A 27,145-nucleotide genomic window follows, 5' to 3' on the forward strand; every position below is an offset into this window, starting at 1 on the left:
AACGAACTCGGTCAACGAGTCGTGGCGCGCACATACAGAAAGCGGAGATTAAATCGGGTTGATGGATAGATTTCGTATTGTGGAGAAAAGAAAGGTAAAAAGAGAAGGAAAAAAATGTTGTGCGACCGAGAGCGATCAAATTGGATTTAGGATTTTAGAGCGACGATGATAGTCATCGGAGTTAACGGCGATGACAGCGAAGCTTGGTCGGAAAACGAGCGACGACACTGCTTCGAGCATAATATGATCGTGAAGCCAGATTAGAGAATCGGGAAACTCGATTGGGGAAAAACAAGTTTCATCCAATCCAAGAAAAAAAAGAAAGAATTTCGATCGTTTAGAATATATTTTAGGTTTAAAATAAATCTAGAAAAATCTAGATAAATCCCTTAATCCAAATATATATTCCGAGAATCCCAAAAATTTCAAGGAAAATTCTAGGGACAATTTGGGACACGAGAAGTTCAAATAAAAAAAATACTTGAATCCCGTGAAAAAGATACTAGACCTTTCCATCAATTGGGTTCAGCTCTAGGGAAAAGTGAGAATAAACACTAGAAAATTTCGGAAAATTCTCAAAATATTCAAAAAGATGGACAATTACATTCAAAAAGATATTCACATCCCAAAATTGAAATTTTGGGGTGTGACACTGTAGAAGCTGTAGCTACTGGATCTCTTTTGGAATCTCAGTGATGCATGTCTCTCTTAGTCCCAAGTACCTAATGTGAATCAAATTGCAGATTTCCTTGACGCATCTTTCCATAACAAAACCACAGCCATTTAAACACAGTACACGTAATACTGGAAAGGTTGAAAGAAGTGCCAACAAATTAAATGCTTCAGGGCACACATCAGCAATAAGTGACCTCACATGGCACATTTTTTGCAGCTGATAATCGCTTGACATCCTCTTCATTGCTGGTTTGGAGGGACAATCGATGTATCCTATCTTGTTGGCACTTGGCCTGTTGGTCATGTATTGTTGCAAGGAAACCATCCTCATTTGCCAATCGTGTGATGAGATCAAGTACCATATCATGTACTCGACACACAACTACCTTGTTGCTGTCATGATTGAGACGCGATGGTTGAATCATACTTCTGTTGATTAGTTCATTGATATAATACTCACCTACCTCATCAAAGGACCTCCCCTGTTCTTTGAGGATGAACCCTTCACCCATCCATTTCCATATTAATTCTTTTGTGCTTATCAAATAATCTTCTGGATATGAGCTTAAATATAACATGCAATTTTTCAGATGTGGAGGCAGGTCATAATAACTAATTGCTAGTATTCTTCTCATATACTCTACATCAGGACTGTCTTCCAGCCCAGAACCTAGAGTTTTGCACACCTTTGACCAATATTGATGTTTATTTTCCATTCCCTCTTTAGTGGCCAGCGTACTGGCTATTGTAATGACAGCGAGAGGTACACCTCCACATTTTTGTAAAATCTCTGCAGATACTTCAGCCAATTTATTTGAAACGCATTTATCTTCGGTGCCAAATATTCTGAGGTTGAATATCTTTCTAGAGTCAGCAAGAGACAGAGGCTGTAGTTGATAGACACCACCAATTTTATTGGCAACATCAAGATTGCTAGTTGTGAAATTATGATACTTCCACATTCATTGTCAACTAAAGCATATTGGATTGTCTTCCACACAGAAGTTTTCCATATATCATCGACAACAACCAGATACCTACAAGGGGGTGACAAAGAGACCATACATTAGTAAAAGCTTGACATAAACATTGCTTTTTTAATAATGATCATGCTATCAAAGAGAAAATGTATACATGTACAAAAGGTTGTAATTGAATTTCAAGGTGTTTTAGTATTTATCCAACATCAGCATTCAAAGATAACTTCCAAGTTTGCAGGAATATTATTAGGAGACAATAATAGTGCAAGTATGAGAGAGTAACAGCAAATTATCAATACTATCCATATAAGATTTAGACTTTCCATTCAATTTTAAAATATGCCAGTAATAAATTTTTCTATGAATTATTTCAACCTCCATTTACCAAATGCACTATACTCATCCACTCAGCAGATGCTTTTTGATACATATTTATTAATGCAGAAGGGCCCTATACTTAAAAATTTACATAGCATATTCTATTATTTCTCAGTTTGGTATCTTTAAATAATTAAAACTGAAGATACATCTACTCTTATTCAAATGAAACGTTTATGGTATATGACAAGACTGGATATAATCATTTCCCTAAAAACTTTTGCAAATCGTTATTCCTAAATTTGTTCATTATTTTAAATTAAAGAATATGATGGTTAAGTAAGACAGCTGCTGCTAGCAAAACCGATGCAAAAATAGATTATATCAATATACACATATACATAGAGATAGGCTCAGACATACTATTGACGGTTGTTAAGTGCGAAATATGACCGTCAACTATAATCATAAAAGAAGGAAAATCATACCTCTCACTCGCATATTTGTATCACTAACCTAGCTCCACAGTTGTTTTCGAAAATTTATGTTTTCAGGAGCACAAGTCCGGAATAAGAAGAAAACACGAAGAATACACAGACAAAGTCGCAGAAGATCGCGTCCTGCGTAACACATGGAAAAGAAGCCCACCTGACAGACCAAACTGACCAACTAGATCCCGGCACCGACATACCAGCATCAGGGCTCACCAGGCAGACACACGAAGAAAGGCGGTGGCCAGGGCGCCAAGGTAGGGCCGGCCAAACCATGGTTCCGGCCGAACCCACCCTGGTTCCGGCCAGGTGCATTTTGGCGGGAGATCAGGTCTTATCCTCTAGAGGTCAGTTAGGGATGTTTCAATGTAAAGAGTTAGCGGGAACCGACCTCAAGCACTATATAAGAGGCCTCCCACCACTCTCTCTCACACACACACCACTTGAAGGCATCTCTCTCACACTCTCTTGTGACTTGTACTCCTTAGGGTAGTGGAGCTAGGCTAGTACTTCATCTCCTTAGCGAATCTAGTCGTCCTCAGGGTCGGCGAGCAATCCTCGGCCTCTGATATGGCTTTGTATTCCGACTTTTGTTATGCGATTCATACAGAGTTCGTTCTTGGTTATCTTGCTATGTTCGTAGCTTGCTTAGCCTTGATCTGTGCTTTATCAAGTTATACTAGTTGCTTGCTTAGACCAGATGATCTCGGTAAGGATATCGGTTCGTTGTGCTTTCAAGCTTACCTTAGCATCTTACCTGTCCATCCGAAGGGTGGGGGACCCGGGGGTGCTAAGGTAATGACCTCATAGGGGGCATGGTGCCTGGGTATGCGGGATCCCTCGGATATGACGGTGCTCCACGGTTTGACTAGGGTAGACCGCAGGTGGTGACAGCCCTGTCGGTCCGCCGGAAAGCTGCTTCTCGGTTAATGTACTCCCCGACGTTCGAGTATCGTGTAGGAGTTCATGCAAAGATGAAATGGGACTGGATGTTCTCCAGTGCGGGTCATTCTCCCCAATGTCCCTAATTTCCCGGCATCTGCAACTCTAAGCATGTGGCTAACATAACTTATCTGCTAATATGAATAGTATACTAGGATCTGTGCCTACGCTCTCGCTAACCTTAGGTGTGCTTGTTTATTCTTTATTCATGAGAGTTGGTTGTTCTGTGTGTCACATTACCCTTGATTATCCTTTATTTATCAGTTACCGCTGCATAATCCGTAGTCTGCACCTTATTTCATAAATGTCATTGTTATGGAACTAGTAAATATCTTTACACAACCTCGCCATTCCTTGGGAAAATATAAATAACGATACCCTGAATACTTCCGGGTGAAATACTATAACGATATATCCGTGCGCTTGCGGATCTTTCTATAAACGTTAAGACATACCAACACGGCATTTCTGGCACCATTGCTAGGGACACCCCCATTCCTAGTGATTGCGCTAAGAAATGTCAACAAGCATTTCTGGCGCCGTTGCTGGGGACACCCCCGTTCCTAGTGATTGCGCTAAGAAATGTCAACACATACCTCTTGTCTTGTAGAAAAGTTCTTACTTCATTGATAAGTTGTTCTATGCCCCATGTTACTTCATATGACGACCTTGGCAGACAAAGGCCTCGTACTCACGCGTGTGTGAAAAGAAATGACCTGTAAAAGGCGAGATATCAGTGTGGAATCCATGGAAAGACGAATACAGATAGGGGCGGATCTAGGAATAAAGTAAGGGGGGCTGAAGCTTCTTCTTCCTCGAGCTCCTGAAGTCCTGAGCACCCCCTTCCTCCATTGATGACGCAAAAAATTCTTGGGGGGGCTCCATGGTGTCCCAGGCGGTAGGGGGGGCTAGAGCCCCCCTAGCCCCCCCTTAGATCCGCCACTGAATGCAGAATAACAATACAGTAATCTAGCGTGAAGAACAATACAGCCATCTAGCATGAAACCTATGGCGTCTGGCCGGCCGTACCTAGATGTGAAGAGTGATGAAAGAGGAGGGGAGAGCAATGGCAATAGTGCAGGAATCTTCCTTTGATCACCATAAAGCCAAGGAGACACTACCAGAAAATGTCTCATTCGTCCGTGACTGTTTGTACCGGTTGTAATTTGGTCCGGTACTAAACTTGTCCCGATGCCATTTTAGTACCGGGTCCAAATTTGAAAGCCCTCAGAGCCAATTTAGTACCGGACCAAACCACCTGCCGGTACTAAATGTCGCATTTTAGTACCGGTCGGTGTTACCGGTCGGTACTAAAAAGGCGCGTCCATTTAGTACCGGTCGGTAACACCGATCGGTACTGAAATGCGTCATTTAGTACCGGCCGGTGGCTTGGCCCGGTACTAAATGGTCCTCCCCGGGTTGGTTCAAAAGAAAAGCATCTCTCACACAGTCACATGTGATGCATAGGTGGGATGGTAAGAAAGCAACGCGCGAGGCTAGAGGTCATGGACCATTTAGTACCAGGCATTTTGACCGGTATTAAATGATGTCCCATTTAGTACCGGCCAACAGGTACCGGTCGGGAGCCCGGTACTAAACAGGGGTTCCCGACCGGTACTAATAGGCATTTTTCTAGTAGTGAGAGTGGTGACCACGGTTCTGGGATTCGGCCCGAATGGACCGAATTTCACCGAAAATCGCCCATTTCGGTCCGGCCCGAGATAAATGTGAACCGGCCAAAATATTTCGGCCCAGTTCAAATTTACAGCCCTTCGTCAATGCAATGCTGAAAACACCCTCAGAGCATCTCCAGCCAGGCTCTTAAAATGAGGCCCTATTTTTCCAATTTAGGATCCGGGCTGCAAGATCTAGGGGCCAAAATTCGGACCCAACTCCAGCCGGGCTTTCAAATCCCGGCCTGCAAATCAGCGGGACCCACTTTCAGCGTAGTGCGAATCCTTCTTGCCTCCACTGTCGAGTCCGTTCGTGCAGCCGCAGCCGGCGCCGCGCCCGCCGCCGTCGTCCGCCGCATCCTCACCGGCCGTGCATGCGCCGTAGCGCCCTCGCACGCTGCACCTCGCGCCAGCCACCCTGTGGGCCCTGCGGCGGGTTCCCTTCCTCTTCGGCGCCCTCCGAGCAACCCGCGTTGTTCCGGCACCCAGCCGCGGGTGCGGCCACGCTCGGCGCCGTCTTGTCGTCGCCGGCTGCTTGGGTCGCTGCTGTTGCTGTTGGGGCGGGCGTGGCCTTCTTCCTGGCGCTGGCATGCTTCTGCTCGGCGGCAGTCTGCTGCAGCTTGTTGCGCCGCAGCTGCCACACGGGGCTGGGGCGCCCGACGCGGATGCCAGTGCTTGGGCGGTGCTACTAGTGGATGAGGCGCTGCTACTGGTGGTGATAGAAGTGGGCAACGGCACCGCCTGGGCGGCCGTCGCATCTTTTTCTGCTGCCGGTGGTGCTACTGCTGCTGCCGCGGCGGCGGCGGCAACTGCAACCACAACGGCGGTAGGAATGGCCGGCGCAGGTCCGGAGGACTCTCCGCGAGAGTTGCTACAGGAGCACAAGGCGCTGCTCACCTTGCGCGGGGCCGGCGGCACGCTCGCGGCATTCCCGCTGACGCTGCTCACGTGGCGCTCCACCTTCTTGCTGTCCTTGGCCTCGCTGCTGCCCGCCTTGAAGATGTCCTTCCACTTGATCGTGACCGCGGGGAGGTCAGGCGTCGGCGCGATGCCAGACTCCAACCTCGCCTTCCGCTTCTGGCAGCGGGAGCCCCGTGGAGTCCGCATTCTTGGCGGCGCCCTCGGCATCGCCTTCAGGGGCGCCGTCGCCGTCGGGGGCCGCCGCCTGGAGGTTGTGGAGCGAGAGCACGACGCCGCCGGAGAAGAGCTCGTCGGCGGTGAGCAGTGCCGGGGCTGGGAACGCGGACGGTTCCTGCCCACCATCCAGAACTCGAACTCCGGCGACGCGGTCGGGGACGGCGACGACCTCCTGGACTCGGCGCCGCTCTCCGGAGGAGGAGGAAGCACCTTCACGACGTCCGCTATTGCCGCTTCATCAACAACAGCGCGACGCCACCGGCCGACAACAGCTTTACTGGGAAGCGGCGGCGTGGATCTGGGAGCCATAGCCAATCGAGGTTGTGGATCTGGCCTGCGCGCCGGCGGGGCGGCGCGCAGGGTGCGGGCCGGCGGGTGGGGTGCAGGAGATGGCAGGCTCCTATTCCTAAGGACCGGGTGCTAATTTAAGAGCTCATTAAGTACACTGTTCATGCGGGTCCTACATACTATTTACGTGGGACCCACGTGGGGCCCACGTACTATTCAGGCGGAACCCACGTGGGGCGTGTACTATTCAAGTGGGACCCCCGTGGGCCCACGATTCTATTAAGTTAGTCTTTTATCTTAAAAAATATTTTTCTTCTATTATTTGACAATACAAAGTATATTTAACTACTTCCTACATATAAAAATAATAACTAAACTTTGTATACTACATTTACATATAGTAGTTGTACTACTTCTTGGGTTTTGATTTCCCTCCGTAAATCCACAAAATATAATTAAAATGTTCATTCATTTCTAATCTTACTTTTTTCCCTACTAAAGTAATTAAACTATACCTACTGACAAAAAAAAAATCCTAAGGAAAAATTACATGTACCTCTATACTACAATGCTTGAGATTGGCGTGCTCTCAGACACAAAACTACTATGCCGCTTTACTGTAATTTTTAGATCTAACTCAATACATCGATACGATGTTGCTTCGAACATAGTAACAGATAATATCTTTCTATTAATATTTTAGGTCCACGTTTTTTGTATAGGCGCGCGTAGCGCGCCAACCTGACTAGTTTAAAATAGGAGACCATTTAAAAAGCCTGCTGGAGTTTATTTTCTCCATAAACTCTCAAAATTTAAAGTAAGGCCTTAAATGAGAGCCTGGGCTGGAATTGCTCTCACAATCCCTAGCTAGCGTATGCTTGCTTGCGAGCCGCCGCCAGCAGCGCCGTCTTTGCTCCTCGCCGCCTGCGCTAGCCCTCCCTTGCCACGGAAGCTCCTCGCCCCCGCTATCGAGTCGTCACTACCATGTGCATCCTGCTGCTAGCACCGTGTAGTCGTTGTTCTTCCGGTGCCTGTGCGTTTCAAATTGGTGTCACATGCACCTTCTCTATGTCCAGTTCCATATATGGTCGTTTGGATAAATTTTGTTCAAATTTGCTTAAATTTCATTCAAATTTTGAGTAGGAACCGGTCTAAATTTTCCGAAATTCGTCCAATTCGGTGGGCTCCGAAATTTTTTCCAAAAAGAATCCCAAAACCTTGGTGGTGACGGGGACCACCGAGTCGGGCCAGGCCCAACTACTGCCGGAGCAGGGGCAGTGGCCACTCGATCCTACACTGGATTCCTAATAGTGGTGATAATTGGAGAACGACCTGTACTACAGAACTGGCACATGTGTTGCATCAGTGGCGTACTAGGAACAGATACTCAAGTTGGTGTTTCTTTTTATTCGTTTAGACAGCCACTCAAGTTGGTGTTAGGGAGTTGAGGGTGTGTGTTGGCCCTGTTTAGTTCTTAAAAAATTTACTACAGTATCCATCACATCGAATCTTTGGATACATGCATGCAGCATTAAATGTAGTTGTAAAATAACTAATTACACAGCTCAACTGTTTCATACGAGATGAATCTTTTAAACCTAATTAGTTCATGATTGGACATTAATTTTCAAATAACAACGAAATGTGCTACAGTACCAAAACCCAAACTTTTTCGCGAACTAAACACAGCCTATACAATTCAATTTTCTCACAATTATGGTGGGTGGAGGGTCGTTGCTTCAACAGTAAGTGTTACCGAATACAATTTTTCTTAGATGAAAATGACCGTCAGGAAACTGAAATCGGATATCCAGGATAACTGGAACGAAGCAACAATTCAATCAGGAATGTGTCGATATTGATAACAGATTAACGGTTGCAAATTGATAATTCAATTAGTAGACCAAAGGAATAAACAACATTTATTTGTGGAATTTGCGTCGGCACATATTTCATAAATGGCTTGGCATATACAGTAATATTTATAGACCAAGGCATAGAAATTTTTTGTTCGTTCTCACCTATCAGCACAGGATCTGCATCAAGATCAGATGAGCATGAGCCGGCAGTCGTGGGAGAGAGCAGTCGGCCGCTGCTGGTGCCTGCCCTGCCCCTGAGACTCGATCGAGCTTTGCAGGGCAGACGAAACAAAGGCTGCTGAAGCTGCGGCTGAACAAACGAAATCAATATGAGCTGCGAACTTGCTGGCCCATATGGTGCATTTGCATTCGGTGATGAACTATAGTTAATTCGGCTATGCTAGTTATCTGAAATAGCAATCATAGCATTAGTAGTTGGAATTTTTTCATTAGCTGAACCGCTCGTTGTCTTATCGGTATTAGATGTAGATGCATGTTTATCATTACCGATAGACTTCATACCAAGATGGGCTTCTATTCGGCAAAAGCGATCGTCAAACATACTATGAATATTTTGACCCACAAATTCCATCTTCTTATTCACATGAGAAGAAAGAACATTGTCTATCATATTAGCTATTTTTGAATCAAGAACAGGTTGTTTATTCTTATCGAATTTTATCTCAAATTGAGAAGAGTTGAATGTGACATCCTTGAACTTCATGACCTTCCATTGTCGATCGATCGAGAAGTGTGACATATAATGCTTCATGGCTTCTTCCTCTAGTCATTGGATCTCATGCTCCTTCTCTTCTCTGATTTTCTTCTGGATTTGATGAGCCTTCTGATGTTCGGCCGAAAGTTGCTCAAAAGTCGGCCTTGCGATACTTTCGGTAGTAACATCAGTAGGTTTAGGTATCTTATCGGCCATGGTAGCCGATTGATTTTTACTATCCCCAGCGGAGTCACTAAAATGTGTTGGCGCAAATTTAGGACCAACACACGAGATGCACTAATGCGTGCAGCGAGCGGGGATGCGTGTTTCAGCGCCACCTCTCAGACCGGTCAGACTAGTGATGACCGGTCATAACGGTTTTTGCCGGAGCAGACCGCGCGAACGACCAATGAACGCTAGCCCAGAAATGCCCATTGGGGCTGGCGCACGCAGGGTTGTTCTAGGACCGACATGCCATCTAGAACGTCCTCAATCTACATAGAGACGATGGAGGAACAGAAGTAATAGATTGAAAAAGCTAGGGTAAAAAAAGTAAAAATATAAAAGATTATGTATTTGATCGATTGGATACCGTTAGTCGGCCGTGGCCCTTTATATTTATAGAAAGGGGAAGTCTTGACCCATTAGAAGTCTAATTTTATACAAATCCCATGTCAAAATACAACTTCAAACTCAGACTGTGCATTATGTACCGGTCTGACTGGTCCGACCCTATGTCAAGTCTTCACGAAGCCATAACTCTCATCTGAACTCCAAATCGAACGTTCTATATATTTATTTTGATTGTCTCGACGAGAACTACGCAATGGTGAAGTCAAATTTTCATTTTGAAAAAGTCACCTTGACCGGTCTGACTGTTCTGCACAGTCTGCCAAGTTTGGTCATCAACACACTCTATACAGTGTCAGCACGCAAGCACTTCAATTTTCTTGGTAGAACAAAAGTTGATGGCAGCTCGTGTATTCCAGTACCCCTTACGTCTAGCACCTGTAAAAGCTGTAGGTTCTGTATCTCTTTTGGAATCTCAGTGATACTTGTATATCCTAGTCCCAAATACCTTAGGTGAATCAAATTGCAGATTTCCTTGAAGCACCTATTGTCCACTTCCTCACAGCCAGTTAAACACACTACACGTAAGACTGGAAAGGTTGAAAGGGGTGGCAACCATTTAAATGCTTCAGGAAACACATCAGCAATTATAAGTGACCTCACATGGCACAAGTTTGCAGCTGATAAGTGCTTGATATCCTCTTCATTGCTGGTTTGGAGGGACAATCGATGTATCCTATCTTGTTGACACTTGGGCTGTTGGTCATGTATTGTGGCAAGGAAACCATCCTCATTTGCCAATCGTGTGATGAGATCAAGTACCATATCATGTACTCGACACACAACTACCTTGTTGCTGTCATGATTGAGACGCGATGGTTGAATCATACTTCTGTTGATTAGCTCATTGATATAATCCTCACCTACCTCATATAAGGACCTCCCTTGTTCTTTGAGGATGAACCCTTCACCCATCCATCTCCATATCAACTCTCTTGTCCATATCTCATAATCTTCTGGATATGAACTTAAATACAACATGCAATGTTTCAGATGGGGAGGCAGGTCATAATAACTAATTGATAGTATTTTTCTCATATCCTCTAGATCAGGACTATCTTCCAGCCCAGAACCCAAAGTTTTGCACACCTTGGACCAGTATTCATGTATATTTTTCATTCCCTCTTTACTGGCCAGTGTACTGGCTATCGTAATGATAGCTAGAGGTACACCTCCACATTTTCGTAAAATCTCTATAGATACTTCAGCCAATTTATTTGAAATACATTTATCTTCATTGCCAATTATCCTAAGGTTGAATAACTTTCTAGAGTCAGCAAGAGAAAGAGGTTGTAGTTGGTAGACACCACCGATATTATTGGCAACATCAAGATTGCGGGTTGTTGAAATAATGATACTTCCACATTCATTGTCAACTAAAGCATATTGGATTGTCTTCCACACAGAAGTTCTCCATATATCATCGACAACAACCAGATACCTACAAGGCGGTGACAAAGAGACCATACATTAGTAAAAGCTTGACATGTACTTTGTTTTTTATAATGATCATGCTATCGAAGAGAAAATGTATACATGTACAAAAGGTTGTCATTGAATTTCAAGGTGGTTTTCGTATTTATCCAACATCAGCATTCAAAGATAACTTCCAAGTTTGCAGGAATATTATCTTGAGAAATAATAGTGCAAGTATGAGAGAGTAATAGAAAATTATCAACACTATCCATATTAAATTTAGATTTTCCATTCAATTTAAAAATATGCCTGTAATACATTTTTCTATAAATTATTTCAACCTCCAATTCCCAAATCCACTACACTCATCCACTCAGCAGATGCTTTTTGGTACATATTAATGCAGAGGGGCCCTATACTTAAAAAATTTACATAGCTTATTCTATTATTTCTCAGTTTGGTATCTTTAAATAGTTAAAACTGGAGATTTGACATCTACTCTTATTCAAATGAAATGTTTATGGTATATGACAAGACTGGATATAATCATCTCCCTAAAAATTTTTGCAAATCGTTGTTCTTAAATTAGTTCATTATTTTAAATTAGAGAATATGCTGGTTAAGTAAGACAGCTGATACTAGCAAAAGCAATGTAAAATTAGATTATATCAATATGCACATATACATACAGATATAGGCTCGGACATACCTCTTGTCTTGAAGAAGAGTTCTTACTTCATTGATAAGTTGTTCTGTGCCCCATGTTACTTCATATTTATCATGGCCTAGTTGACGGAGCATGTTAATGAAAATCCTCTCTATATTAGGATTTTCAGACACAGAGACGAAGGCCGTGCAATCAAATTGCCCTTTAAGCTTGTCATAAACCACCTTAGTAAGTGTTGTCTTACCTAATCCCCCAAAACCAACAATAGAGACTGTCCTGAGCTGTTTCTTAGATGGCTCATCCCCCTCATCTATTAGCCTAGCAATAAGCTCATTGCTCTTCTCTTCGGTGCCAATGAGTTCAGCTGCCTTTTTGTACATAGCTGATAGACGAAGGTTCTGAACAGGTACATCTGCAGGCTTGGCAGCAACCTGAGTCACCATATACCTATCACGGCGCTCGCTCACCTCCTTGATGCTTCTTTGGAGATCTTTAATTTCTGTGCCTAATTTGTGGCGGATCTTGGCCTTGGTCAAGAGGTCGAGGCTTCTGTCGATGAAGCCCCTGAGACCATGCAGCTCCTTTGGCGCACGGTCTATGCTCACCATGAAAATATCAACTCTATCCTCGATGTCATAGGACAGTTCCCTGACATCCCTTGCCCAAAGCTTGATAAGGATGCTAGGTTGCTGATCCATTGGTGCTTCGGAGACCATGAGTAGTGCAGCCTGCATTCTCTCAAACTCTGCTTTGAGGAACATGATCTCACCTCTGACGCTCTTCTGCAGATTGTACTCCTCCTTGAGCAGGTCCCCTAGCTTGGATAGGAGGGATCCCATCACGCTGGAGACGACCTCCATGCTCACTTGCTATTGCACTCCCTTGTCTCTTTCCTGGTTCCAATGTTCCCTCAATTTGAACCCTAGAACAGAGCAAGCAAAGAAGGAAATGGCGGCAGGGTGGCATTAATTACGACAACCACCAGATGGCATGCAAGTCATTGCCTGCAAAATGCAAGAAAATAATGACAGACCGATTCAATACCATGGGAATAGGGGCAAAAAGAAATACAGAAGAATGGTAAGAATCAAGCGCCAAACCTTAGTAAGGATCGTATCCGAAAGCAGAAGGGCGGCCGCGGGGTAATTCCGAAGGAGGCCTGAGATCAGATGCGAAGACTGAGGTTTCAACACCAAGGTAGAGCAAATCGACAGAGTCAGAGAATAGCTGCATGAAATATATGACCTTGGCAGACAAAGGCCTCACCCATGTATGCACAAAATGACCTGTAAAAGCAAAATCTCAGCATGGAATCCATGGAAAGATGATGGGTCTAGAAACGTAGAAGAACAATACAGTAATCTAGCGCGAAGAACAATACAGCAATCTTGCATGAAACACCGTACCTGGATGTGTGAAGAGTGATGAAAGAGGTGGGGAGAGTGAGGACAGTGGGGGAGGCAATGGCAATAATGCAGGAAGCTTCCTTTGGTCACCATAAGCTAAGGACAGTGGGGACAGGGGAGATGACCAACTACTGCCGGAGCAGGGGCAGGGGCTACTCGATCCTACACTGGATTCCTAATATTGGTGATAACTGGAGCGCGACATGCACTAAAGAAATGGCACATGTGCTGCCTCAGTGGCGTACTAGGAAAAGACACTCAAGTTGGTGTTTCTTTTTATTCTTTTAGACAGCCACTAATGTTGGTGTTAGGTAGTTGAGTGTGTATGTTACCTAATACAATTTAATTTTCTCACAAATATGGTGGGTGGAGGGTCGTTGCTTCAACAGTAAGTGTTACCTAAGACAATTTTTCTTAGATGAAAATGACTGTCGGGAAACTGAAATCGGATATGCGGGATGACGGAAACGAAGCAACAATTCAATCTGGAATTTGTCGATATCGATAACAGGTTAATGGTTGCAAATTGATAATTTAACTAGTAGACCAAAGGAATAGAACAACAATTATTTGTGGAACTTGCATCGGCACATATTTCATAAATGGCTTGGCATATACAGTATTATTTGTAGACCAAGGCATAGAAATTCTTTGTTGGTTCTCACCGATCGGCCGCTGCTGCTGCCTGCCCTGCCTCTGAGACTCGATCGAGCTTTGCAATGCAGACGAAACAAAGGCTGCTCAACCTGCTGAACTAAAGAAACCAATATGAGCTGCGATCTGACCTGCATAGGAAAAACAGAGAAGTGCTCGAGGTCGATTAAGCTGAATACCTTACCTGCGCCTACAGCTGATGGGAAAACAAGGAGAAGCTGCTGAACAAGCTGAACCGACCGTTTCCAAAGCCCACTCAAATCAACTCCGATTCACACCAAACTCGAACCACACAGCCTCAGTAGATTATGGGGGGATTCACCACATGTGGACTGAGGATTGAGCGATCTAGGGAGAGGAGCGTCTGTATATCTGGGCGACAGGGCTGTGGGGAGGCAACGGCAATAAATGGAGAGTGAGCTGCAGGACGCGTCCTTTTTTTTAATCGCCAAACGAAACGACGGGTTTTCCTTACCCGTAAGTAAAAAAACCGGAGGTCAGCGATAAACATGTTTATCGGATTTCTCGAAAAATTCTCAGATCCGCCGTTTTGCTTTCGGACGAAATTTAGAAAATTCTCGGTTTGTGCAGGAAATAACCTAGATTATTTCCAAACAAACTAACAACAAAAACAAGATACAACAATACATATAAATGAGAAATATTGCAGCAACAGACAGTCTGTTCAACATAGCTGCCGCTGCCATCATGGCTTTCTGTGGAGTCGTGGAAGGATCGAGGGAGATGGAGAATAGAATATGGACAAGGTTTAGTGTTAGGAGGTAGCGGGGTGGCCTGCACCAATTTGGTTTGGGCAGGGATTCAAAAAGGCCGAAAATTTCAGATGCTAAGAAAAAAACCGAATCCTATCGAGAAATAGGATTTTCGGTTTTCTTGGAAAATTATCACCGAGAAAAGTTTCCTCGCCGGGAGTCAAGCGGGGCGGCTGGCTCGTAGCTTGGTTCACGTCCCCGACGCGCTTTATTTTTGCAATTTAGCCCTTTTTCAAAGTCTATATTAAAACCCTCAGTGGAAAGAACGTTTAAAATGGACCTTCAACGTCGCGCCATGACTTTGGCATGATGGTTGAACAGCACCACGCAATATATTTTAGCATTGTATTAGAGACTAGGAAAGATGTACGTGCCACAGGCACGTATTTAATTTTTCTTCCATCAAACAATGATATTATTTATTTTCTTTTCAAAAATAATACACATCTTTTTTCCTTATATTTTTTATGTCAATTAATATCCTTCCAAAACCACCAAGCAATGATGTCATTTATTTTTCTTCTAAAACTAATACACATCTTTCTTTTCTTTCCATAAACAATGATGACAATTATTATCTTTCTAAAAGAAAAAATATCATGAATTATGGGTGAACGCATGTGCCATGGAAAGTATGTGTATACTAAAGGAAAGTAATACGATAATACATGTTTTTATTTTTCTTTCACAAACAATGATGTCAATTATTATCCTTTCAGAAGAGAAAATGACGTGAATTATGGGTCAATTTATGTGTAAAGTAAACTATATGTGTGCTAAAGGAAAGTTCATAAAATATAAATTACACGAACTGAATGCCAGCAATGTGATGATTTGATTCACCTCTATCACCATTGGCAAGTACTCCGATGACCATCATGAAGTTAGTTCAGCATCAATGAGTTTGGCACCTATTGTTTGGTCAAAATCCGTTACAATGCGTAATAATCTAATACGACTTTAAAAAAAAATACTATTTACATTCCTAATACCCAAATCAATAATAATTCATAGAAAAATTTAAAATTCAAACTTAGAAATCCATAAGATATATCTCCCTTGTGAAGAATGGATCAAACGAACACCTCGGGATCGCAGAGCCGATAGAAGCAACAACCACGATCAAGCCGACTCGTGAACCATGTGGCATCTCAAGGGCATCAACCATGTTCTACTACTACTACCAAGAATTTTTGGAGTTGAAAGGAATGCGCCTGTACTATGTGGGACACATGAATGCTATTACCTGTATATATATGCACAGGGAGCCACCCGCATCAATGGCAATTATAAGGATAGAAAACATGGTTGGCTAATCTGTTTCCTTAATTGATGGGACAAATATTGGAAGGTTAACACAAATCTGACCTCTTATCCCTACATAGCCGGTCAATCCCTTGCTAATATTGAAAGGATGTCAAACATAAAAGGAAGGATAATCACCTCACAACCAAAAGAAAAGAAATAGAGAGATTTTAGGATGTCGAACAAGTTTTACCAAAATATCATTGTCGTCTGGTATACAAATAATGGAAAATAACAAGTGGGTACAAAGGTGGGTAGGAAAAGTGTTTGGTGTAAAAAGTATTAGGATTTTGGTGGAAACATTTTCCTTCTATCAATTTCGTGGGTCTACACCCTCTTTCGTCAAACCTTTGGGCTGACAAGTGGGACCTCCATGAGGGGTACGGTGGGCCTAATCATACAATATCATGGATAATTTTGCGAACACAAGGTTGATATGTGCCTTTGTGGTTCGAGCCTGATGATGAGTGATGGTTTCGGGTTGAATTTGAGGACTAACCTTGGCATGAGTCGTGTGGTGCAACGTGTTTCTTGGTTTGTGGTGCGCAGGCAGGGAAGTCGAAGGCGGTGGTCGGTGGCGTAGGTGAAGGCCATGCGGGTTCGTGCCGACGAACTAGAAACGGTGAAGGACAGATGCTGGGCTTGGACCGAAATACCAGGAGGCCGGGCGACTAGCTGAGGTGATTGACGTCTGGGGACATCGACAAGCGCAAGAGCACAAGGGGTGACCGTGTTGACCAAGTCAAGATGGCGGTCGTGCAAGTCGAGCGGAGGCTTGGAAAGATTTGGCACCCGGGTGGTCGAGGACGTTGGTGACGCGCGTCGAGGATCGAAAGATCGGTTGACGGTTTTTGGGTTTGGGCCTCAAAACTCAAGGAAGGATTCCAGCGGGAATCGGGACGGAATGCCCGAGGAGGTCGGAGAACAGGTGGCGGGATCGCGAAGTTTGCGACGAAGCTAAGCAAAGTCGTGAAGTCGCCGGATCCGTTCTATGCTCCGAGAAAAATTTGGACAAACTTGCTCCTAGGTATGTAATAGGAGTATTTGATAAGTAGAAATAATATTGTCTTTTGGGCAATAATCAGAGACTACAATTATGGAGGGGGCAGCCATCCAGTGCTTGTTCAGCTCTCATCCTGTGCCAGCTCTCTATCAGTTCTTCTTTCTCCTTCCCTTCTTCTTCCTTCTCTTAGAGTTAGAGTTTTGGTATGGAAGATTGAACCTTGGATCCACGGGAATGGAGGTCCATCCCTCCTAGTGTCCTAAACATGAGGTAGAAGCAATTTTTTGATAGAGGATTGAAAGCTAGGAATGTAGCCTTGTGTAAAATTTTCATTATCAGATGACATATCTGGCTATAGTTTTATTTAGATCTTGTTTTATACCTAGGTTATATACATTTAATTGTTCAAGCTGTTCGACTGTGCTTCTGGAGCTGAAAGTTTTACAGTACTCCTAAATTGATGCATAGCTACTGTTGAAAAAGTTTGAGACTTTTTGTTAAAGTGGGACTGGTCCAAGTAACTATTATCATGAAGAAATGTACTAAATTAAGAAAAATAGTTTGTGTACATAGTAAAATCTGATATTTTTACCAGAGGTTTTATTTGAGTCAATAATTATACTGGAAAATTATGACGCTATGGAACTTTGGATACCTGTCTTTAGAAATTAACCTTGATCCATGCAACTATAAATTGTTTTATTTCTCGTGCCTTGTGTACTGCTCCTTTAAATCTGAAATATTTTGAGTTGGCTCAACATAGGATCAGAAACACTCACTATAACTTTCATTACCAGTACTTGCAAAGTTTACTCTGTACAAATTAATCTTGATCCCAGCAGTAGCTGAGTAAAAGTTATTTCATATTTATTCGGCTACATGAAATTAGCTGAAATGTTTACGGTAGGTTGTTGATTAAGTGTTTTACCCTGTGTAAAAGTTTCAGTACCAGAACTTATTATACCTGCAGTTATAAGCAAGTATGATATGTTTGTCTTATGATTGTTTTGGAAAATAGAAACTTTCTACACGTTAACAAAGTCATCAAAAAAACCACCCTTAATTTATGAAGTAAGTAAGACCAGATAATACTATATAAATGATTTCCAAATTAAATGTGAATAAAATATTTTACAACTTGACTTGAGTTCTGTTGGATTGCAACTTTGTAGTGAAATACTTTATTTATCTTTTACCATCATCAAACTCATACATGCACATTCATATACATATGACTACTCTCGCCAATGGAGTGTACGAGCTGATTTCTGAGCCTGAGAGTGAGCAGCGAGAAGCCCAAGTAAATCGAACTGAACTTGTAGAAGACCCGAACCAAAGTTACGGCCAGGAAGGCAAGCTCGGAGCATAAACCTATTACTTTTCGATATTGTACAACTTATTATTCCTATTTACTTGAGCATTTAAGTTTATAGGAGTTTCTTGAAACCTTAGTTGCATGATCCTAGATACCTACAATATGAATACTAGTATACATAGGTCGCTAGATGGCTATACTAATGGATTCGGTAGAAGTCGAGCGATTCCCTATCACTCGCGTGATTATAGGAGTTGAATGTCTACTCATGCTTCAACTAAAAGGTCCATGGGAACGGCTATGTTACATGTTGAGGTCTCGTCTGTTTAGTGAAAAATGCTAAGACCGCAGTGTGTGGTACTAGGGGTTAAGCGTTTGAACGTACTAACCATATGCCGAGAATATGGTAATCGGTAAGCCTAAGTACTTGATTGGACTGGCATGTGGACTTTACTTTTACTCTCTTTGAGCGTTGTTCTCATGTGCACACATGCGGGTGCAGGGCTAGGCCTTGTAGTCGAGGATGGTGAACTTGATCCAACCCAGAAATAAAGGGAAAAAGTTGCACGTGTGACTCTAGGAATAACCACGTAATGTGTTTTTAGATTTTCCTTGCAAGGTCAAGAAATTCGGTTCGAATCGTCTGTTTCTCACGGCCATTGAGACTGCTTAACCCTTTTACCACATAGAGTACGAAGTGAAACAAGGATGATGATCAATATTGTTGGATGATAAAAGATAATTGGTTCCACCATGCATGATTTTGGATAGATGCTTACTTAGAATGGTTAATGAAACTAGAATCTTGAAGCTAAAATTTGAAAATAAGGACATACTCTTTGTTGTTTTTTTTGGCAAAAGAAAGCCCTCAGCCAAAAGCCCTGCATATCTAGGAGTCGGCTAAGTATATACCACTAGTCGGGTAAGCCTTGCTGAGTATTAGTATACTCAGTCTTACTTGTGGCTTTGTTTTCATGTGAGACTTTTAAGGACATGATTGCTAGCTTAACTTGGTCATGCTCTTTACCTCCTGGTTGGTCGGTGGAATGGGACGCAACCCCGGCCAACGATGGTAATATCGATAGATGTCATGTACCGATGTACGAGCTTCATCATGATATCTTGTATCGTCGTTAGAACTATCATTTATTTTGCACTGCACTTGAACTCTGAAGTACTTTTCTAAATTTTGAACTTGGTTTGTAATAATTCAGTTTCAGACTCTATGATGTAAAATTTGTGAAATGTTGTAAACTTTGGGCTCACCTTGGTGCGGGTTTTATGGATGCTTTATTTTGATCAAAATTTTAGTGATTGCATCGGGATGATACCCGACGGACTGTCAGATTACTCCATTTGAAGCATGTGTTAGCTAGATTGTCTTTATGGTGATGGATAGGCACTTGAGCCGGATTAATTTCGACAGTTCTCTTCCACACCCCTGCTGGCCCCACCTTCCACCACCAAGAGGCTTCTGGTCCACTTGTTTCTTATCCGCTTGCGAGGAATCATTTTGTGCCACCGCAAAACCTTTCGCAATCTTGCTCCTCCATGCTTGCCGTGCGCACCGCCAGCTCGTCCTCGGCGTGCTGCCACCTTCCCCCGCCGCACAGTGCCGCCGGCGGCACGTGCTCAACGCGCCGCCATCCGTTCCTTGCCCCACCACATGGCACAGACGCCCTCCCGCCCGTGCCTAGCAATGTGCAGCGGCACTGCATGAAGGCCACCGCCCATTCCTTTCCCTACTGCACAGCGCCACTACCCACCTTGCCCGCCTCACTACCACCCGTTCCTTCCCCCGTCGCACAGCGCTTCTGCCCGCCCATGCCCCCCACGCCGCACCGACACTAGCCCGCCCGCTCCCGGCAATGCGCGGCTGCACTGCGTGAAGGTGAGGAGGGAGGGAGAAGAGAGAAAGGAAGAAGGAAGAAGAAAAGTTGAGCCATTGACAGGTTATGTTTCAATCGTGTTAATTTTGTAATATTGCAGTTGCCATTTCATGATGTTGTAATTGTGCTTCTAGGCTTCTTTCAATTAATCAACATGTTGCAAACGGATTTTGCCATGTTGCATTTGTGATTTTGTGATGTTATAGCAGATTGTTTGAAATTGTGCAAGCGACAATTTATGGTGTTGCAATGAGTGTTTTGGTCACGAGTCTCTTGTTTTTCTTCCGGTGATGTTGCAATTGTTGCTTTAAAGATGTCGCATGTTTGATTTGTGGATGTTGTGTTCTCATGATTTGATTGGTGGAGAATTTTTTATCAACTTGCATGCAATATTTTTTCATAAATGTATTTTTTTATGTTGCAAATGTTGACTTTTTACGTTACATGTGTTATTCTTTGATGTTGCATATGTTGTTTTTAAATGTTGCAAAAAATTACATGTTGCGTGCAATATTTACACATGTTGTGGTGGGAATTTTCACCGTGCCATCCGATGATAGGCCTGGACGTCGGACATCCTAACCCTAGCAGTACTGTATTTAGCCAAAAGTTTGGTGTGTTCATTATTGCAAGCCCGACCTAGCAAATTAGAGAATGTTTACGTTTGTTTAGGTGGAGTGACGGACCGCAACTTTCCTGGTGCCATCCAATTGGTTGAAACTTTGCCTAGAGAGTTATGCATTGCCATAGCATTAGGTGTGATATATGATTGCAAAATTTCCTACAGAGTTGACATTTGATCAGAATGCAAGTTACGACCCATTTCATTTGTATGCGGTTATTCGCATACCATGAATAGAAGTTACATGGGAACATATCAGATGCAAAGCAACTTTTCTGTGCAAATCTTGTAAACTTCAATCTGGACCATCGGATCCACATCCAATGGGCATGGGGATTGAGTAATTTTATAATTAACTGCCCGTTCTTGGATTGGGTAATCACACTTTTTCAAATCCCCCTCCCACTCCCCCTGCGCCCCCTTGGATGTTGATCAGGTGGACCAGATTGGGGTTTGCACGGTTTGCAAAGAGAGGTTGGTTTGCACCTAATATGTTTTCATGAAGCAAAAGTATAAGAGTATTATTAGTGTACTAAACCATACCAGCTCACCTTTAATTTGTGGCTTATAATGTACCGGTTGATTAATAATAACCAATATGACTTGCATCACATCATATTTCTACATGTTAGAGCACAAGTGGTAGGCGCGCGCTCACTGCAGGAAAAAGGCACATTTGTACCGGGCGCGGGTGGCTGTTAGTACCGGCTGCCCCAGCCGGTACTGGCTGGCCGGTACTAAATGGACGTTCATTTAGTACCAATCGCGGCGTCCGGTACTAAATGTACTATCCCTTGGAAAAAATACATCGCATGTGCTGGGGTTCGAACTCGTTACCTGTGGTCTCGCGTGTAGTTTCCTCTACCATCCCACCCACACCACACATGTGAGTGTATTGAAAATAATATCCTTTGAAGTAACCGGGACGGACCATTTAGTATCAGGCCATGACCATTTAGTACGGTTCATAACACCATCCGGTACTAAATGGTGGCATTTAGTACCGGGTGGTGTTATAGCCCGGTACTAAATGGCTTGGGGGGCTCGGGAGGTATTTAGTACCGGGTCATAACACCAACCGGTACTAAATGATGGCATTTAGTACCGGGTAGTAAATTGGTATTAGTACCGGGTCTAAAGCAACCGGTACTAAACGGAGGTGGACGAATGGCTCTTTTTCTAGTACTGGCTCAGGCGGTCCATGTCGTCTCAAAAGATGAGCACCGTTCGATTTGATCTCTGTGGCGCACCTTCTTGCTGGACTCCGACCGAACACTGGTTCTGCGTCTGCTGCGGACATGCCGCCGCCGCCTCGGATTTCTGCGTGTTCACACTAACTTTCCCGCCTTTATTCAGATCGTCCGGTCACCTTCACACTAACCGCTGCAAAAGGATGCTGCATTCTTACTGTTGCGCCCATGAACACGTGCCTCTTTCCTCCCTATCATGGCGACCCGTGGCAGGCGCTCTCCCTGCCCCGTCCTCCCCCTACATCGCGCCCCTCCTCCTCCCTCCGTAGCGAGGTCCGCCGACGCCCCTCCTCCTTCCTCCTCCCTCCCCTGCTCTCTTCCCTCCCTCTCCACCCGGCGGCGGAGCTCCATGCGTGGCCTGCGCGACGGTGGCATCACATCATATCAATGTATGTCATATGATCTAGTCCGACTACGGGTGTTTGGTTGCTAGGTTCAACTAGCACTACTAGAAAACGGGTCATCGGTCCAGGCCAAAGGTACCAGCTGCTGTTGCAGCCGGTACCGATGGGTACCATGAATACGTGCCTCTTTCCTCCCTATCATGGGTACCATCGGTACCGGCTGCAACAGGAGCTGGTACCTTTGGCCTTCGACCGACCTAGTGGAGGACAATTGGCACCGGGTGGTGGTTCCAACCAATTCCAATGCATCAGTATAGGAACCGGTTTGAACCACCACCCGGTACCAAATGAAGGCGGCGATATAGGCACCGGTTGATGGTAATAACCGGTTCCTATGGTGATGAAACGTGGCAGCTGCCAGGAGCTCGGGCCTAAGGCACCGGTTGGTGCCTTGACCCAGTGCTATTGAACAAAATTTAGCACCGGGTCATTGAAACCAACCGGTGCCTTTGGCCCGAGCCTATAAATATCCCAGCCCCTCCCCCTCAAGCTGCCATGATGAACTGAGTTCATGGCAGCTGAGTGAGGTGAGGGGAGGCGAATTTTTGCTTTTTTTTGAAAAAAAAGTTAGTTATTTTTTTATAACTTAGCAATTAATTTTTAGAAACAGTTATTACTTGATTTAGTTTATACATGTGATAATTATTTTTATTTGTAGCATCTTATTGTAGTTATATGCGTTATCAATTTATTTGATATTTGAATACTATCAAATTATTGTATTTATATGTTTTATCAATTTATTTGATAAGTGAATAGTATCTATTTATTATAGTTATATGCATTATCAATTATATAAATATATTATTATAAATTGGTAGTATGAATGAACTATTTGTACAGTACAATGATGTATATAAATGTATTGTGGACCCAGATGAGTCGGCAATGGATGTACATGGCCAACCGGCGTTCAAAGGAGTTCATGGATGGCGTGCAGGAATTTATAGAAGCGGCCGAGAAACACAAGTATGGCGGTTTCGTTCGTTGTCCATGCAAATTCTGTAAAAATGAGAAGGATTACTCATCATCAAGAACCATCCATAGTCACTTGTTCAATAGTGGTTTCATGCCGAACTACAATGTTTGGACCAAGCATGGCGAAAGAGGAATTGTGCTGGATAATAATGTAGAAGAAGAGGACAGGATTCCTGACTTTGCAGCTAATTATAATTCTTTTTTCAATGACACTGCATTGGGTGAGCCTGAAGAAGATACTGAAGGATACGTTGTAGAAGATGATCTTGGTCAGATGCTGCGCGAAGCTGAGGAAGGTTGCGAAACAGAAAAGGAATCGAGAGATCTGAAGCGTATGTTGGAAGGAAGGACACCCTACATCCAGAAAAAGGGATAAAGGACGTCATTATCTAGGTCCTGCGTGCTACACTCTTAGTAAGAAAGAGAAGCAAAGTATGTTCGACTGTTTGAACAGTATCAAGGTCCCATCAGGCTACTCTTCGAATATAAAGAGGCTACTAAACTTGAAAGAGAAGAAATTCGCACACGTAAAGTCCCATGACTGTCACGTGTTGATAACACAATTGATTCCAGTTGCACTTAGAGGTATTCTACCAGCTAATGTTCGAGCAACAATCATAAAGCTATGCGCCTTTCTCAACACAATTTCTCAGAAGGCAATCGATCCATCGAGTTTACGCAGGCTACAAGAGGATGTTGTCCAAAGTTTAGTCAGTCTTGAAATGATATTTCCTCCATCATTCTTCAATATTATGACGCATCTTCTAGTTCACCTGGTCAAAGAGATTATTATTCTCGGTCTTGTTTTCCTTCATAATATGTTCCCTTTTGAACGATACTTTGCAGTCCTAAAGAAATACGTTCGTAATCGGGCTCGTCCAGAAGGAAGCATTGCGAAGGGTTACATCACAGAGGAGGTCATTGAGTTTTGTGTTGACTATGTGGAAGAACTCTGCCCAATTGGGATTCCAGTATCACATCATTAGAGGCGGCTGATTGGAAAGGGCACACTTGGAAGAAAATAAGTAAATGCCACAGATCATGCCACGTTGAGCAAAGCACATCTCACAGTTCTGCAACAATCAGCCTTGGTAGCTCCATACATGGAGGGGCACATGCATATTGTGCGAAGCATATACCCTTTGAAGTCTGAGACATGGATTACAAAACATCATAACGATACATTCGCCACCTGGTTGCAGAAGGAAGTCATGGCTAACGATCAAATTCATGAGCAGCTAGCTTGGCTGGCCAGGGGTCCGGCAAATTCAATCTTGATGTACCAAGGATATGAAATTAATGGTTACACATTTTATACAAGTGCCCAAGATAACAAGAGCACCAACCAAAATAGTGGTGTCCGTATAGATGCCACTGACTCTAGTGGCCGAACGAACTCATATTTTGGTTACATTGAAGAGATCTGGGAACTCGACTATGGGCCGTTGAAAATACCTCTTTTTCGTTGTCAATGGGTTAAACTCACAGGAAAAAAGGTGTTGATATCGACGAGTACGGAATGACAACGGTAGACCTCAAAGAGCTTGGCTATCAAGACGAACCATTCGTCCTAGCTAAAGATGTCACTCAAGTTTTCTATGTGCAGGACATGTCTAGCAAACCGAGAAAGGACAAGTCCAGGAATAAATCAAGATTTGTAGGTGCCGGAGATGAGCCAAAGCGCCATATTGTTCTGGCAGGAAAAAGGAAAATTGTGGGAGTCGACGATGTCACAGATAAAGAAGAATACAATAAGGTTGAAGATATGACTCCGTTCGCAGTGGAGGTTGACACAAGTATTCTTTTAGGTGAAGAGGAGGCTCCGTACGCACGTCATGATCATAATGAAGGGACGATTGTAAAGCAAACCATCGTTAATATTCCCTTAGTTGAATGATTATGTCTTGTAATATTTTCTGTGAATATTATCATATTTCGTATGCAATGAATTGATTTATTGGGCAATTAAATGATTTATTATGCAATTATTTACTTTATTATGATTTATTATGCAATTAAAATGATTAGTTATGCACCTAAATGATTTATCATGTAGTAATTAGAATTATTGTGCATTTAAATGATTTATTATGCAATTATTTGATTTATTATGAAATTAAATTAATTAGTTATGCACCTAAATGATTTATTATGTAGTAATTAAAATTATTGTGCATTTAAATGGTTTATTATGCAATTATTTGATTTATTATAATTTATTATGCAATTAAAATAATTAGTTATGCTCCTAAATGATTTATTATGTAGTAATTAAAATTATTGTGCATTTAAGTGATTTATTATGCAATTATTTGATTTATTATGCAATTAATATGATTAGTTATACATTGAAAAAATTCACTATTCAATTAATTGATTTTGTAAATAACCTATTGTCACCCGTTGAAGGTTTCAACCGGTACCAAATTTTTGGCAAAAAAAAAGTGGCGCACGGGAGTCGAACCCGGGCCTCTGCGATTAGAAAACTTAGGGTTACCACTGCGTTACACGGTGCTTTCGGTAGGTTTGGCGGCAAAAGCTTTAAAGTACAAATATTTCAGCAGCCTTATGCACCAGTTTTTGTTTACTAACCGGTGCCTTAGGAACTTTTCAAATCCCGTCCGTTGTAGCCCTAAAGTACCGGGTGGAATTATCACCTGGTGCCTTTGGGTTACCTAAGGCACCGGGTGGGTTACAAACTGGTGCCTTAGGCCCTCAAAGGCACCGGTTGAAATTATCACCCGGTGTCTAAGGCCTTTGGTGTATATAAGGCCGTACCCTTCTCTTCTTTCTCAAAGCTTCTTCCTTCCACGCACCGCGCCGATCGTCCTCCGCCGCCGCCCCGCGCGCTCCGCCGCCTCGCCTTGACCTCCGCCTCCCCCTTTTATAGCCACAAGGAGGGGCAGAATACATGTACGGGAGGGGTAGAAGCCGTCGTCTTCTCCCCGAATCGGGGGGCGCACAGTGAAAACTACTGTAGAAAGTACACTGTGGGGCACTGGAGATCATGGCGTCGAGTGTGCGGTTGTCCTGGGCAGCGTCCTGGCCTTGCGGAGATCGCGCCGGTGTCCTGATAGCTGTAGCAGGTGTCGTGGTGGTTGCTGTGGAGGGTATCGTCCTTTGTGCTCGACGTGGCGGGGCGCCGAGGGTCCTGCGGGCGGGGGTCTTGCTCCGGTCAAGGCCCGGGCCGCTTCGAGGGTCACGCCCATGTCGATCGAGGGTTCCACAGCAGGGAAGGTACACGGGGTAGTACACGGAGTTCGCAGCACAGTGGCGGGAGCAGCACTGGACATGTTCGCACAGGGTGTCGCAGGTTCCCACAGCGGCGCCACAGTGCCGGGGATGGTTGAGCAGTGACCGGAGTTGGCGGATGGGATTCCGGTCACAGCCGCTGTGCGGAGTGGTGGCCTGACGCCGTCTAACTCGGGTGTTGCGGTGGAGTTGTTGGCATTTAAAGCCTCTGAACAGCGGGCGGGTGAGCAGACGGGTCGCTAGTTCCTTCTGCCGAGGGGTAGCCTCGAGCGAGGCGGAGTTAGTCCGCTCTCCCGAGGGTAGGTTTGCTACCCTCGAGCGAGGCGGAGGTGCGGGGCACTGTCGAGGGCTCTGGGAGGCCTTGAGCGAGGCGTAGATTGTTCCACGAGTTCGAAGGGGTTCGGATGGGCTGCACTGTTGAGCTGGGCCGTGGGCCGAGTGCAAAGTGGGCCTCTTTGAGTTTTTTCCTTTTCTTTGGATTGGAAAAAGACTGCATGCCTTCG

At 43.9% G+C, this 27,145-nt stretch overlaps 1 protein-coding gene and 1 pseudogene across 8 annotated transcripts; both read right to left on the minus strand.

Moving 5' to 3' along the window:
- Window positions 1–568: 568 nt before the first annotated feature.
- On the minus strand, window positions 569–14,241 carry LOC120685534 (disease resistance protein RGA5-like). Of its 8 annotated transcripts, XM_039967521.1 has the most exons (6): window positions 14,036–14,241; window positions 13,863–13,946; window positions 13,037–13,077; window positions 12,892–12,950; window positions 11,834–12,795; window positions 9,652–11,149 (listed from the first exon to the last, which is right to left on the minus strand). In XM_039967521.1, the coding sequence occupies exons 5-6, from the start codon at window positions 12,649–12,651 to the stop codon at window positions 9,994–9,996; spliced, it is 1,974 nt and encodes a 657-aa protein (XP_039823455.1). In that variant the 5' UTR covers window positions 12,652–12,795; window positions 12,892–12,950; window positions 13,037–13,077; window positions 13,863–13,946; window positions 14,036–14,241; the 3' UTR covers window positions 9,652–9,993. The 8 variants fall into 8 exon arrangements, with proteins under 8 accessions (XP_039823456.1, XP_039823455.1, XP_039823449.1 ...); XM_039967515.1 differs by having other exon boundaries at window positions 12,892–13,077; window positions 13,863–13,943; XM_039967517.1 differs by having other exon boundaries at window positions 12,892–13,077; window positions 13,863–13,951.
- LOC120685535 lies at window positions 4,826–6,599 on the minus strand (annotated as a pseudogene).
- Window positions 14,242–27,145: the final 12,904 nt, after the last annotated feature.

Source organism: Panicum virgatum, chromosome 8N (assembly GCF_016808335.1).
Source record: "Panicum virgatum strain AP13 chromosome 8N, P.virgatum_v5, whole genome shotgun sequence".
In the NCBI taxonomy this organism is placed as follows: Eukaryota; Viridiplantae; Streptophyta; class Magnoliopsida; order Poales; family Poaceae; genus Panicum; species Panicum virgatum.

Excerpts from the sequence above, each read along its gene's own strand:
- LOC120685534 (XM_039967515.1), bottom strand. The coding sequence starts at position 12,651 with ATGGAGGTCGTCTCCAGCGTGATGGGATCCCTCCTATCCAAGCTAGGG. Across the intron at positions 11,150-11,833 it reads ACTCTTCTTCAAGACAAGAG|GTATCTGGTTGTTGTCGATG; the intron begins GTATGTCCGAGC and ends ACCGCCTTGTAG.